General features: G+C 42.2%; 1 protein-coding gene across 1 annotated transcript in view; it reads left to right on the top strand.

The window, feature by feature from the left end:
- LOC104499607 (TALPID3 protein-like) overlaps positions 1 to 14,237 on the top strand; it is a gene marked incomplete at its 5' end in the record, with an annotated part of 40,555 nt that overhangs the window by 16,737 nt on the left and 9,581 nt on the right. The window contains one exon of the mRNA XM_010143133.1: positions 1,630 to 1,717. Coding sequence (XP_010141435.1) covers positions 1,630 to 1,717 — 88 coding nt within the window. The remainder of the gene's footprint in view (positions 1 to 1,629; positions 1,718 to 14,237) is intronic.

Raw genomic sequence — 14,237 nt, 5'->3', positions numbered from 1 at the left:
AGGAATGCCTAATTGTAGGGTATGAATCTACATGTTACCTCTTGACTTCTTTTGGCACCCCAGTTCCATTTAAACTGATTTTTGGTGTGTCATATTTAAAATCCAAAACAAAACAAAAAACCGCTTTAAACGGACTCATGAGGATAGTTACGTTGATTTCATTTAATGTTCTGTAACATTGGTGACCTTCAGTCACGTCTCTGTGAGACCTTCCTGCTTTCAGAAAATCCTCTCAGTTCTTTCTTACCTTGTCAGCTTTAAATGATGAACAGAGTTGGTCACCATCGTGGTGTGATTCCATGATCTCAAAGGTCTCTTCCAACCGTAGCAGTGCTGTGATTCTGTGTAGAGGTGCCCAAGCCAGTGCCAATCCTAACTACCCTGTCCATGCACATGTTGCCTTGTGGAGATGCTTGCTTGGTCGCAGGTGCAGATACATTCACTTTTGGCAGCTTATACTCGTCTCTGTGCTTCGTTTAGTGGGGAGTGTAAACACATCCATCCAGCTGTTGAGGAAAAGACAGTGACCGAATGGCTTATCTTTTTGTTCCTCCTGATTTTTGCAACGCTGGCTTTAATGATTGTGGAGAACAGAAGAAGCAACGTCATTACCATTGAGATGTCCGTGACCGTAGGAGGCAGTTGTTAGCTGATTGCGTAGTTGGCACCACGCTTATTGTTTACCAGACATTAAAGTTTTCCTCTTTTCATCTAGATTTTTGGCTGTTTGTTTCATTCGTGGTCTCCACAATAGTGGGGGGTTGCTCTTACAAAATCTTCCATGTCTGTGGGCTCCAAATGCTGTTTGATAAGCAGACATTTATGATCTTTCTTGTATTCCTCCTCCTTTAAGAATCTTCATTAAATAACATACATTCGTCTATGGACTCAACAGAGTAACTGATGAAATCAGGTTTGTCTGTCTCAGAGATGTCTTCTAGGACATCATGACTCTATGTTTTGCACTTCTCAGTCTCCTGTCTGCATGTAGGGGATGTCCTTGGGCCACAATTCCTGTTCCAGTTAACACATAAGACAACAAGCGTACCTGGCAAATATGATGTCTCCCCTTTTAACATGCAGAGCATTTGTTGCTTTTAAGAAACTGTTTTCCTAGAGGCATTGTTGTAGACTTAGGTCCTAAAGAGCCTTTTCGGAGGAGTGGAAGATGGTTTTAAAAAGACGGTCAAGGAAATACATCTTAGACCAGGCACAGGTTTTCCAACCTGCGTGCTGAAATTTTTATTTTCCTTTTTCTTTTTAACTTCATTTTTTGACTTGGGAGGATAATACCTAGGGAGAAGTCCTGGCTGGTGAAGAAAGCCAGAGAAATCTGATGTTCTTGCTGCCTCATGCTTTGAGTAGAAATGGAGGGTTTCCTGCGTCTCTAGGTCTACATGGCACTTTGCTGTACCTACAGCTCCCAGGATGTTGGTCTAGAGGAAATAGCATTGCAATAGGCTGAGTCAGATCTGAATGCTTTTGAAGTCGAAAGGAAGGAGAACAAGTGCATATCCTTTAATGAACCTTTAAAACCTCTTTGGAGGTTTTTTGAAGCTCCACATTATTTTACTGTGCTTTTACGTCAAAAGTCAGATTTGTAATATGATTTTCATGTATGATATATAGGAGCAAAGCCGAGGAGCTGAACAAGTTCAGACTGTGAGACCCCGAGTCATTCATGTGAGAAGGAAGTCAGAAGCGATGCAACAAGGAGGTAAATCTGTCAGTAAGCAAGCATATTTCTTTCAGTTAAGCCCTCTTGCCTGCAAATGGAGAAGCATTTTGGAGGCAGGAGCATTTAGGCACTTTTGGGGAGTTTAAAGGGTAAGTGGCTGTATCTGGAACCCTGCAATAAAGTGTGAATTCAGGGTGTTGGGAGAAAAGGGAAATCTTAGAGTTGCATGTAAAAAAAAGCCCTTTTTATTTAACTGATAAATATATGACAAGATTTGACAAATGTTGTTGTATACTGATGTATAATGAAGTCCTTAAATTTGGTTTCCATTCCTACCAAATTCCCCAAATTTCCAGTCATTCCATCTAGATTGTATAAATTTATGTACATAGTTGTGATGTTGGGGTGCACTGAGGGGATTGGAAATGTATCTGTATGTAAGTCATCAGAGTCCTTACAGTGAAGTATTTATTTAAATTTTTATTTGCCAAGAGCGTTACAATGTGCATATTATGTAGTCAGCTGAATCTTAATTACTTTATAGAATGGTGTTCAGCAAACAAAATATTCATAAGGTCGTGATAGATGGCAGTGAGAAAATGCAGAGGTGCTAGAGGAGAACTGAGAGATAAGACAAAGTTAAAATCATGCAAATGTGAAAAAAAGAGATTTTCAATGTTAAAATCCCTGGTTTGAGATGGGCTTCCAGCCAGTGTGTAACAGACAGTGATTTGTGGACACTATGTATTACCTACGCAGAACCACGCTGGTTTTGGAGATTACTTTATTTAAAAGTGTGGGTTAATTCATGTATTTAATATTAGTTGAATATATTGCAATGACTTTTTCTGATAGAAAGAACCGTACTTTTCCTTCGTTGTTCAGACAATCCAAATTGCCAAAGGAAAGTGGATTTCCAGTAAGTGGAGTATGACCAAATAGCCAAAAAGGAAGTGGTGGGGCAGGTGTGCCTTGCTGGGTGAACCTCTTCCCAACTTTAAAGGCAGCTTTCCTTAACAGCAGTTGTAGGGATATTCCTTTTCTTCTTCTTCCCAACACGTGCATCAGAGAGAAGGAGGAAGGGGGGGTAGTCTTCCTAACCTTGTACTTTGTGCTTCGACACCTGAGCTTTGTCTCTGAAGGATTAACAAGGCAGCACTTCAGCCTGTATCACTGAGTGAGAAATGGAAATGGAGTGAAATATTTTTTATTGAATCTGTTGTTTCCTGGCACATTTATCTTTTAAAAAAATAGTTCACCTGTACTGTAATACCAGGTATTTGGGCACAGTCCAACTCTGCCTGTGTGTCAGATGAAAATCTTTGACCACGAGATGGCACTAGTCAATTTTCCTTGGGAAGAGCAGGGGGAAAAAAAAAAAAAAAAGGTGATTTATATACCAGGATAATTTAAATCTCATTCAAAGTATACATATTTAATGAGCCAATAAAAATCTAGAGGATTTGCAAATGGAAACAACTGTCTGTCAGTTTTAACCAGAAGGTCGTGTCTCTATAAGCTTCCCCACAGCGAACTTAATCAGGCAAAAAGTTGAGGGTGAAAATTAATAAGAATCATTGGAAAGAAAAATGAAAACTTGCAACGTGATAAGTCTATGTGGGTTTAAATAAATACAACATTTTAAAATCAGCCACATCTGTTCCTGTAAATTCAAAGCACCCTGTTTATAAAAACTTCACGTCAAGCAGTTGCCTTTACTGAGACACCAAGGGACGATGCGTTCTTGCCTGCAAATGGAGAAGCATTTTGGAGGCAGGAGCATTTAGGCACTTTTGGGGAGTTTAAAGGGTGAGTGGCTGTATTGGTATTAGAGCTTAGAAAATCTGGAACCCTGCAATGAAGTGTGAATTCAGGGTGATAGGCGAAAAGGGAAATCTTTGAGTTGCATGTAAAAAAAGCCCTTTTTATTTAACTGATAAAAATATGACAAGATTTGATTCATCTTTTGGCTGTGCTCATAAATACATATGCGACAGAGCTTTCTTTTGTTGCTGTAAAAATTTTTGTGGTCTACAGCGAACATATGTTTTTACTGAAATCACACTGATTGATGTCTTCTAATGAAAGTTGAAGTTCAGTAGGACTGTTACAATATCATGCCTGAAAGGGTAATGTCTCCCTGAAAGTTCCAACTGAAAATAAAGCCTGAAAGTATTATTATTAATTGAAATGTGTGCCTTCGCTAGACAGAGTGGAGACAGTGGTTTGAAAACATATATTTGTAGTACATAATATACACGCATATATATTTTTGGCTTTAGAATACCCTTTAATCTTTGTACTGTTCTTTCATAAATTGAATGTGATAATGATTGTTGCGACTGGCAAATGCACATATTTCCAGAGCACAACCGTTTTCAGGCTTACGTTGACATGATTCAGAATTTTTAAATTAAAATGAAAGGACAGGTGGCAATGCTTGACTGCAGAGCATTTTTAAACTTTAATATGAGCAGCTCAGAACCGAGAGGTAGATGTGTCTTCACTTCATTATTTTTCCACAGCACAGACTCTCCAAATGTGACCTAGAGAGCACAACTTCATGATAGTAATCCCTTTTTATCTCCAGCTAGTGAATTGTATTCAGGCAGCCATAAATACATGGGAAGGTAATATTGGGACACTAAGCAATTGGCTTTGTTGCCACAGAGACATTGCACAATCGCTTGTAGGAGGAGATGATCTGTGCAATAAATGAATAAGAGGGCAAGAAGCCCTTAAAACAATCTGTATAAAAAATAAAGCTTCCAGAATCCCTGTTCAGGACTGAAAATGGGTGACTTCTGTGTTAACATTATGCTGTATTGAGAACTGTAAAACTGAAAATGCGGCTATAACTAAATACTTCCTTGCCCGTCCTCTTCAGCCAGGAATTGCTCTGAGTCAGGTTATGGGTTATTTTTTCTCAGAATTATTGCAGCATGAGGCAAATCTCTAACAGATGCTTCCAAGGAAGGAAGAAGATTAGGATAAAGCTAAAGGTCTTTATTTTTCTCTTGAAACTGGAACTGTTTTGGTCAAACTCTTAACTGTTCTGCTGGAAGTTTACTTTCTCCTTAATATCCTGCTATTCTTTTTTAGAACTGAGTTTCACCACAGGCTTTTGCTAAGACTGTCCATACCACCCTGAACAGAGCAGCTAGTGAAGCAGAACAGGGCTATTCTTTCACACGGTAGAGAGGTCCACCACAACTCAGGAGGCAGAAATAGTTTGCCTGGCCTGCATTGCTCCTTGAGTTTGACTGATTTTTGAGAGAAGATCTTGGAAGTTGAAGTAATGAAATCACTGCACTATAATTATGACATTTTCTAAGCAAATGTCCTGTTAGAGGTTTATGTACATTTTTCAGTGCTGCTTCAGAGCTTCTTCAGTAAATCAACATTTAGTTGTATTACAGTGCATTTGGAACAGTTCTTAATTTCTTGGCTTTTGTAACTGTTATTTATCTGTTGAGAAGAGCTGTTTCTATCGATGGTTGCTTGTTTTCCCACCAAGCTACTTCAGTTATTTTTCAGACAAAATACTAAAACAGAAGATTGGTTTTTCACGGCTTGAGGCAAAGTCTTGTGTAGAATTGTAACTGTAGACAATGATGTCTTCTGCTGTGGGTGTGTTCTGCTGCAAGTTGGGGTCCTGGGAAACCAAGCACCAGCAGCTGCTGTGGGTGTCATGGGACTGTGCCCATCCTTGCCCCCATTTCCAAAAGATCTCTTTCTGCAGCGTGATCCTCCAGTCTCCTAGACCTGTCATTTCTTCCCCTCCCGTATTTGTGCAAAAGGCATGAACAACGGGAGCTACTAGCAGGTGAGGCATGAATCTCCCTGGCATGTTTTCTAGAATGTCATTTGATTTTTTGAAGCATCTAAATTAATTGAAATGGAAGTAATGAGATGGAGAAATGGAACACACACACACCCCCCCAGCCCCCAGGTTTATACTGAAGAAAAGCAGGCTCGTATTGCCTGGCAGTCTGAGGATGTCCTGCTGACTGACTGGCTTGCTTGGGTAGGAGCCGTTCTCCCCTGGCGTCCAGTTCCACACCATGTATCGCCTGGTCCTTTTCTCACGAACCCACATGCATCAGGTTTTTGTTCACCTGGCAATTTACTTTTACTTCTAAGAGGTTGAGAGTTAGTTCTCCTCTTCCTGCATGCCTCCCTCGGTGGCACAGAGGGATACAGCGCTCTCACACTGCTGCAGCACTGCCAGGACGTTTCTCTGACCTTGTGCTGAGGCTTTTGCTGTGAGAGGTACGTGCACAAAGGCAGAAAACTTCCCCTTTTAGTCTTCCCTTGGTGCCTGTACAGATGATGGTTTACATCCATCATGAAATCTGCACAGCTTTGTATATCTTCAAGTTTCCTTTGTGCAGTCCGCAAGAGAATCAACTTCTGCACCGTGCTGGCTGTGTGTACAGTTCATCTTTGCACTTTACATGCAGTAAAACCAATAAAGCAGGAGATCTTCCACTGTGGGCTTAAGGAATGTTCCCGATCAGAAACTCTAAGTGCAGGAGGGGAGGCTGGCATCTATAGCCTCATTGCTTGAGCGGGTGAAAGCAGTTCACAGTTGCTTCTTCCTCCCTTTTGATCAGATCTTTGTGTTTAAAGTACACTGATTTTGCTGAGGCTCGGGGTGTCTTCCCGTACCAAGTCCCTCCTCTGGTCTGTACACAGCAGCAGGGATTTTCACTGTAATTCCGGCACCAGTTGGCGTTTTTCAGCAGAAAGGGAAAGAAAAAGTTGTTCAAACTGACATGATCACCACTTAAAGGATTATTTCCTATGGAGACTGTCAAATACTTGGATTTTTACTTGTCTTTTTTCAGCTTTACTGGGGCTCAAGGTAACTATCGAGAAATCTCCTCTGATGCCCTCTTCAAGCCTAGATTTTAAAGGATTGCAGGTGATTTAATCCAGCAATCTGTGGCATCCCTCAAAGCGCTTTTTATAGGTCATAAACTAAATTTCAGGACAATGACAGAACTAAGCCTGGTATTTCACTCACGCATGGGAGCTGTAATGTGCAATTAATGAGGGACCAGTGCCTTTTTCATACTGGTAAGCTGAAAACCCATGGTACTGCTGCAGTACGCAGACAGTGTGCAGTGTGGAGTTTGTACCTCCTTTTTGCCCCCAAATATCTTGTGATTCCCAGTATAGGCACCTGCTGAGCATCAGCCATCTGTATCACATCGCACAGACTCCAAAGGGTTCTGAGAAACTTCTTAAGTATATCTTACTAATATAAAGAATTTTGCTTCCAAATTCATTAGAATTACTTAAAAAAACCCCCATCATTCCTAATTGCATTTGCTCTTCAAGCCCATGTGACTGCCTGCTGGAACCAAGGAGTCCAGGCTGCCAGGCAGTTCTGCTAAGCTGCATGCAGCACCGCTGCCTCATGGCTGCCATCTGCATGGCTCCACGTTTCCCCTTTCTTTCCCTTTTTGCCGATTTGGGGAGGTTTTTTGGTGGTTGGTTGTGGGTTTTGTTTGTTGTTTGTTTGTTAATTTGGATTGGGGTTTTTTTGTAGCTCACGTCTCTAGGGGCCAGGCATATTCTCAGCAGAATTGTCATTAAGAGGAGAGCACCTCTTGCTGCTGCACATCCGTGCTGAGGAGCTGGGATGTACCAGCTGAGAGCCCTAAATTGCTGCTTCCACTTTACCTTTGATCTCTCACCAGTTCCCGTTTCCAGTTAAATCCACCTATTGTCAGCCTGTCTGGGGGCCAAGCTAGAATGTGATGCTTTTTCTTTTGAGTGAGGTTCTTGTGGGGTAGTGAATCAGCCAGAGTCGCTGTGGCTGATAGCAAGTATGAAATCCAGTCTCAGATGTCCTGGACATGCTCCTCACCAGTCTCTCCAAATTGCTGTGCCAGAGTGGTCTTTCTCACAGCCTGGGTAGGATTGTAAACATGCTAGGATCTGACTGAAGCAGCTTTGTATTGTGTATTATGATTTGTGTGCACTTTTACAAACTTACAGTAATTGCTGTTGCCTTCATTGTAAAGAGCAAAAAATAAACACACACAATAAACCCCTTTAATGGGCACTGATCCCACTGGCACTGATCTTGAGTAACGCTGAATAAAAGCAGATGGTAGCAAGCTGACTAGGCTGACCTGCTTTCTCCTTTCATGCAAACATTGCTTATATAAACGGGGGACACACACAAAATTAATGGGCTTGGGCAAGCCACCTAAGGACAGAGGCTCGCCACGTACTTAATGCTTACATCAGCCCCAGGGCTGTTTCCGGTTAGCTCTTCTCTGGAGGGAGAAGTTTCTCACAAATTAGTGGTTCCACAGCTCTGAGCCCATGGTTTAATAAGAAAGGACTGATGTGCATCTAGAAAGTCAGCGTGCTTAGCTGTTCTGTGGCCTGTGTGTTGTGGTAGGTCATGGAAAATGATCAGAATAGTCTTTTCTGAACCTGCTGCTCATTTACGTACGTATAATTGAGTCTGAAGTCCCTTTAGACATCATCTTCTGCCATAACATTGTAAAGAGGCGTTTGATTTTTATGGTGGTGTACTACTTTAATTCACATGCCTGTTCGTTTGCAGTGATGGCAAATGAATTTAAATTGAGATTCCTGGTTGTTCTGAAGGATGCGCCTCAGTACGTCACTGTCACAAGATGTGTTGAGAAATGCAGTCTGCCAAAGTTGCTTTCTTCTTAAAAACAGGGTAGGGTCTGGTGAGTGAGGATTCAAGTTGTCATGCATGACCTCTTGCTCAGTGCTGAGGCTGTATATGGGACCTCAGCTTGTAACCGTGTTGAATAACGCGTGCAAATGTTAAAACACTTCCCTTCTTCCATAAAACTCATTTTGAAAGTAAAATACAACAAATCCTCATCACTGAAATACCGGTTGCAACCGTGCTTTTGGCGATTGCGTTTGCAAGGATCAGGAGTAAATGATGGAGGTGGGTTAAATTTTGTGTGTGGACTACCGTGTTCTGGTTTTTATCACGAATGCTGTCATTCAGGAGAAAACCCCCTACACCTAGACAAACTGAATTTCCATTTAGAGCCTGTGTATCTGTGTTGTCATTCTTCTCGAATCTAAAACTTATGTTTTTTGTTTAAAGAAGCAAGAACTGGTTTTAAGCTCAGTTCTAAACAACCTGAGCTAAAGTTGTTGAGTGTGACACAAAATATGTAGCAGTTCTCTAAGATGCACCTTTTCTCCCCCCAGTGCTTTGGCTGCAGGGAGGTGACTGTTTCTCTTTGTGTATGGCATGACTTTGACTCTCTATTAACTCTTTCCTTTTTAATGTCATATAGGCACGTAGTTTTAATACAAAATAATGTATCATCAACCCTATGCAAACAATGAAAATGTGTCTCACATTTCCAGGGTCCGGTAGAATGACGTTTATGTTTTGGCTCCAAACTTTGCTATCAAAGCAGGTTAGAACTAATATGGGGTGGTCTGCTGACCTCCGTCCTAACTCAGGTTGTTACAGTAAAGTAATAATCTCAGGCTGCATATCATGACCCCGGTTTATGCACTGTCCATATTGCAAGAGTTGGGCAGAGCCGTGTTTGTTTAAAGACAGGAGAACAGCTGCGGTTTCTGTCCCTGTCAGGCCATTGTATCTTCAGTCGAAGTTAAAAACATGGAATTTGCTGGCAGTTGCTCAATTTCTGGGGATTTTAAAATTTGTTTTTATAATCCTAAAACCATACTTATGGATCTTGAGAAAATTGTTCTATTTACTTTACAGCTGCCATTGTGTCCTTTTATGTAAATCAAAATTGTAAATGGGAAATATTTACTAGTTGGAGTTACAGTGTAAATACTCGATTAACATCTTAGAAGTGCATGGGGCTTGTTTCAGTAATTGGACCCGCTCCTGGAGACGAGCAAGCAGGGAGATTGCACAGGGAATGCTCGCTCCTCAAGATGAAGCTTCCTTCCTGATTAAAAAAAAATACAGAGAAAAAAAGGGGGGGAGCAGTTTCCTGCTGGTGTCCTCACTGTAAGGGAGGCCGGGCTGTTGTGCCTCCCCCTGCTCCAGCATCCTTTGTGGAGACATTCTCTGACGAACAACGTCCAAAACCATTTTTACAGGATTGTTTGGGGTTTGCCTGTACAGGCAGACGTGGGATTTAAAGACGTTTTTGCTCCTCTCTCGTCTGTTTTTAGATGCAAGGGTGTGACAGTCACTATCTCTGAGGGTAAGGCTTGATAAAGGCTGGTCTGTCCCTAAGATTTTTAATCTTCTCGAAACGGCCGAACAAAGAGACTCAATCCAAAGTTTCAGCTGTGTGTAAAGAAAAAATGTGTTCTGACCTCGATATATATGATGTGAAAAATGAATAATAACAGCACTGCAGGCAAAATCTTCTCTGGTACGGTGGGACAACCCACCCCTTCATCAGAGGTTTCAAGAATTTGGCTGCGCTTTTGGAAATAAGCCTCCTGATTCTGCTGGAGGGATGTTTGAGCTCAGACAAGAGCGCAGCACGCAGCGGCTCTGTTGGAGTGTTGGCTCTGTGCTTATGGCAGGAAACTGGAGCAAACCCTCACTCTTCTACCTGCAGTCTGTGGTGGTTCTTTTGAATGCAGCCAAAGCTGAGTTTGAGTCTTTCTTCTGAAGTAAAACCATGCCCACGTCCTTGAGAACCACAGCGGCTAAAAGCTAGAACCACTTCAGATGACAGGAGGTGGTGGAGCCCCCATCCCTGGAGGTGTGTAAAAGCCGTGTGGGTGTGGTGCTGAGGGACATGGTTTAGGGACCCTGGCAGTGCAGGGGGAATGGTTGGACTCAGTGATCCTAAACATCTCTTCCAACAAAAAATGATTCTGTGATTCTGTGACAGTGAGGGCCTGGCTCTGTACTTGGTTAATTCTGTAGCATTTTTTTACCTCTTTAAGGACAAACTCCCTTGCTCTGTCTCTCTAGCGTGGGTTGTTGAATGAGAACCACTCAGTTCTTTAATCCACCTGCTTTCCACAAGCACTTACAAAGACGAGCAGACTTCATGTGAACCCCTCGCAAGTCTGAGTGATGTCTTTAGAAGATGTTTACAACACGCAACACCACTAGCTCGCAAAGCCGTGAACTAGCCACCCAGCAATCTCCAGCAGCAGTGAGGCTCAGGGGCTGTCTGGTGGTGTGCTAAAACTGATGGGGCCCGGGACGATGGGATCTCATAAAGCATCGGGGACATCGGCATGGCTCTGCGCTTTGTAGACGCGCTTGCTTGGGTGAGCCTTTCCGAGCGTGCCATCCAGCTGTTGTCGCTCGTGCAGAGCACTGCAGTGCAGAGCCTGCCAGAGGGAATATTTTGAAGTATATGAAAAGAAAGTTCAGATGGTTTTAGTCCAAGAGTGAAATTGCAGAAGGCCCTTAGAGGTCTGACTTATTGTGCAATCTCTGTAAGTAATTTGTAATCAAAATACCTTTGCACATGTCACTTCCATATTTCCTGTAATAAAACAGCAAGAGCAATTAAGATTTTGGACCATAATCTGCAAGCTTCTAAAAAGGACTGGGTTGGGGATTTTTTGAGTTATGGCCGAAATAGCCAATTTTCTAATTTTTGATTGCTTCAATAAAAGTTTGGTAATAGCTATTTTAGTAGATTTTTAACTGTACCCTGACAGACAAGACTGTTACGTGGTAACATAATTGATCTGAAGTTTCCTTCAAAAAAAAGAAAAAAGCAACTAAGTAAGAAACCAGAGGAGCTCTTCACAAAACTGGAAGACATCTGTACTCTGGTAACTCAGCATGTGACCTTCTGGGCTTTATGCATTTCAGATCTAAAAGACTCAGTAAATATACTGCCACATGCATGCAAATGTGTCTAATAACACACTGTGTGCTGTGTATCTGTAATGTTGTTCTGACACGGTTCAGAAAGTCGTCTGTGGTCTTGGCATTCTTCAGGAAACATTAGATTAATGGAGCTGCCTTTGTCATGTAATTTTTTTCTTGTTTAAGTAGGTGTGTGAAGGCTGGTGCTACATAAATGAATTATACAGAAGACTTTGGAGGAAGAGGGGGGCTTGTAAACGAGACTGAAATTAATGAATATAAGAATTAGAAATCAAAACTTTATGTTTAGTCTGAGGAGAAACAATTCCTTAAACCGTAACCGCATGGCTGTTTCTTGTTTGCATCAACTCTGGTTGACTGTTATTGTCTTCTGTTAATTCTCTGGGGCAGTGGCCTGACTTTGTTGAATGAGCCAATTGTTTTCCTTTGTGTTGCCCATCAAGTAAGTCCCCATCTGGTTTGTATCAGACTGTTTTCACAGCCAACAACTGCTGCCTTTTCTATATCCTGACACTTCAGGGCCCCATGCTATCAAAGCGTTGCTGTGATAGCCTGTCTGGCTGGGCCCGTACAGCTGTGCCTTGCAGCTTGAAACTATTACCCCAGTAATGGTAACTTAGAACTTGAACTGGCTCTTATTCCCATCGGTGTCGTGTGTACAGTGAACAGAATACATTTTTGTTGAACTCCGTGTTCAACAAAAAAATTCTTTAAAGCTCTCGGTTTAGTTTATGTGATTGGTTAGGTTTTATTTTCCAGCAGCTTCCTGTATCTAGAGGCAGTGTTGTGTTCTTCTAAAACATTAATGAGTACAAGACAAGCCGTATTTATTTAAGGCACCGTTGTTATTACTTACTTTTATAGTGCATTAAAGCTCAGTAAGTGAAAATTAAACAAGCAGATGAAGCTTAATGAGTGTTTTTCTTATCAGATCTAGAATACGTTTCCAGGAAACTTTCTGTGCATGATAAACGTAGGTTGTGTGAATAACGCTACACCCTGGCTGCTGCTGGGCTCACTCTCCAAGCAGCTGTCTGAAAATACAGAGCAAAGGACCACGAGCCCGCAGTAACCTGTTTCTTCCTCCTCTGAAGGGGTAGGGAAGGATTGAATAACTCACTCTGCAACCCAGGCAGTAAAACTACATTATGGTTTGCACTGCAGAACCACGGAGAGCCCAGGCATGACCCAAGCCCGTTTTTGCCAGCGTTCCTACGTGGTAGGAGACAGTCCTGTTCCGAGAGACCTTGCAACATGTGTGTTCTCTCCCTCCCAAGTTTTACAAAAACTCACACTGCATCAAATAACAGTGACTCAAATGTTGTCTGGTAGAAGGAAAGATAATCTTGAAGCATTTGTTCTCTTCCGCTCTTGTGCAGTCTGTTTAACTGTCAGTGAGAGAGCAATGACATGGGGAAACACATTCCCCAACTTGTGTAGGAATTGGATTTTAAGTTTTTCTGGACTCAGCTCTTTCATGACATTTAAGAGAGGGAGAGAAAGAAAATAATGGAAAATTGTTTTTAAATTTCTCGTCTTGCTGTGTGTGCAAGAAGCTGCTAGAAAGCAGGTTGGTTTCTCTAGAGCTGCAGAGTAAGTGTTCCTGAGCTTGGGAATGCGTCTGGGTGTGTATCATGTGAATTTATTTGCTTCAAGTGAGATACTGGGGAGCCAATGAATTCCATGAGACACATGAGAGAAGATTATTTTGCCTTTGTGCTTTTCTTCCTGTTACACGCTGGGTGACATTCTGGCAGATCAGGATTGTGCTAAATAATTGGGTTTATGTTGTGGCCAGGTATGTGGAGGGTTTGAAAAGCTGCTTTCTTAAGGAGCTTTCCATAACTGCTCTTCCTAGGAACCCTCTGCAACTCCTCAATTCAGGAGTAGCAGTGTGTGCTGTAGAGCAGTGAACAGACCCAGGAGTCTGTGCCATTCACCTGCACCAGTTGTGTCCCATCAGCACACAGCAATAGCCCATATTGCTGCAAGGAAGCTGTTCCCACACAACACTGACTGGATTTCCATATGATCTCCTTTGCAGTGCAGATTTCCCTGTATTTTAGCCAGGAGTATTTAAACCGAGACAACTGATAAATGATTTTCATTCGACTGCTTACTATAGATATTAATCATGCTCATGGCCCAAAGCAATGAAGAAAAGCTATTGATGAACTAAGTGCAAACCAGTTTTGGCACCAGCAGCTTGAACTGGGGAGAATGAATGTCCAAGAGCTGCAATACTTTCTGAAGTACATTGGCAGTAGATACTAGAAGGAGTTGTCACCATCTGTTAATACAGCCAGCGTTCAAAATTTCAGCTTGTTTGTGCACATGCAGCTTCAAAGGTAAAGAACATCTGTCCAGATGAGACCCAAATGTAAACAAATATGTTTGGTGTCTCGGAAGGCACTGCTTGACTGCTGCTCCAAGCAGAGCAGCTCCTGGGTTGCTCACAAAAATTGTTGGTTTCACTGTAGCTGCTGGGGAACCGCTGGTCAGCAGTGAAATCCTGAAGAGACGCGGTGTTGCTGGGAGCAGGCTGCAGTGTCTTCCCTGCTGCTTTTTACAGCGGTTAGCAGAGATGGAGTGTGCACGGTATTAAAATCAGTAGCCTAACAGAGGGAGTTCAGGTGGTGGTGTAGTAGCATAGATGTAGAGCGATACGTTTCTGCAGCTCATTTGTTCTGATGTAGACCTCAGCTTCACCCAAGCGTTACAAAGGAATTCTGTTTGACTCTT

This window comes from Buceros rhinoceros, unplaced genomic scaffold, assembly GCF_000710305.1.
Source record: "Buceros rhinoceros silvestris isolate BGI_N320 unplaced genomic scaffold, ASM71030v1 scaffold3509, whole genome shotgun sequence".
NCBI classification, from domain to species: Eukaryota; Metazoa; Chordata; class Aves; order Bucerotiformes; family Bucerotidae; genus Buceros; species Buceros rhinoceros.
This window is presented reverse-complemented; position numbering and strand designations above follow the sequence as displayed.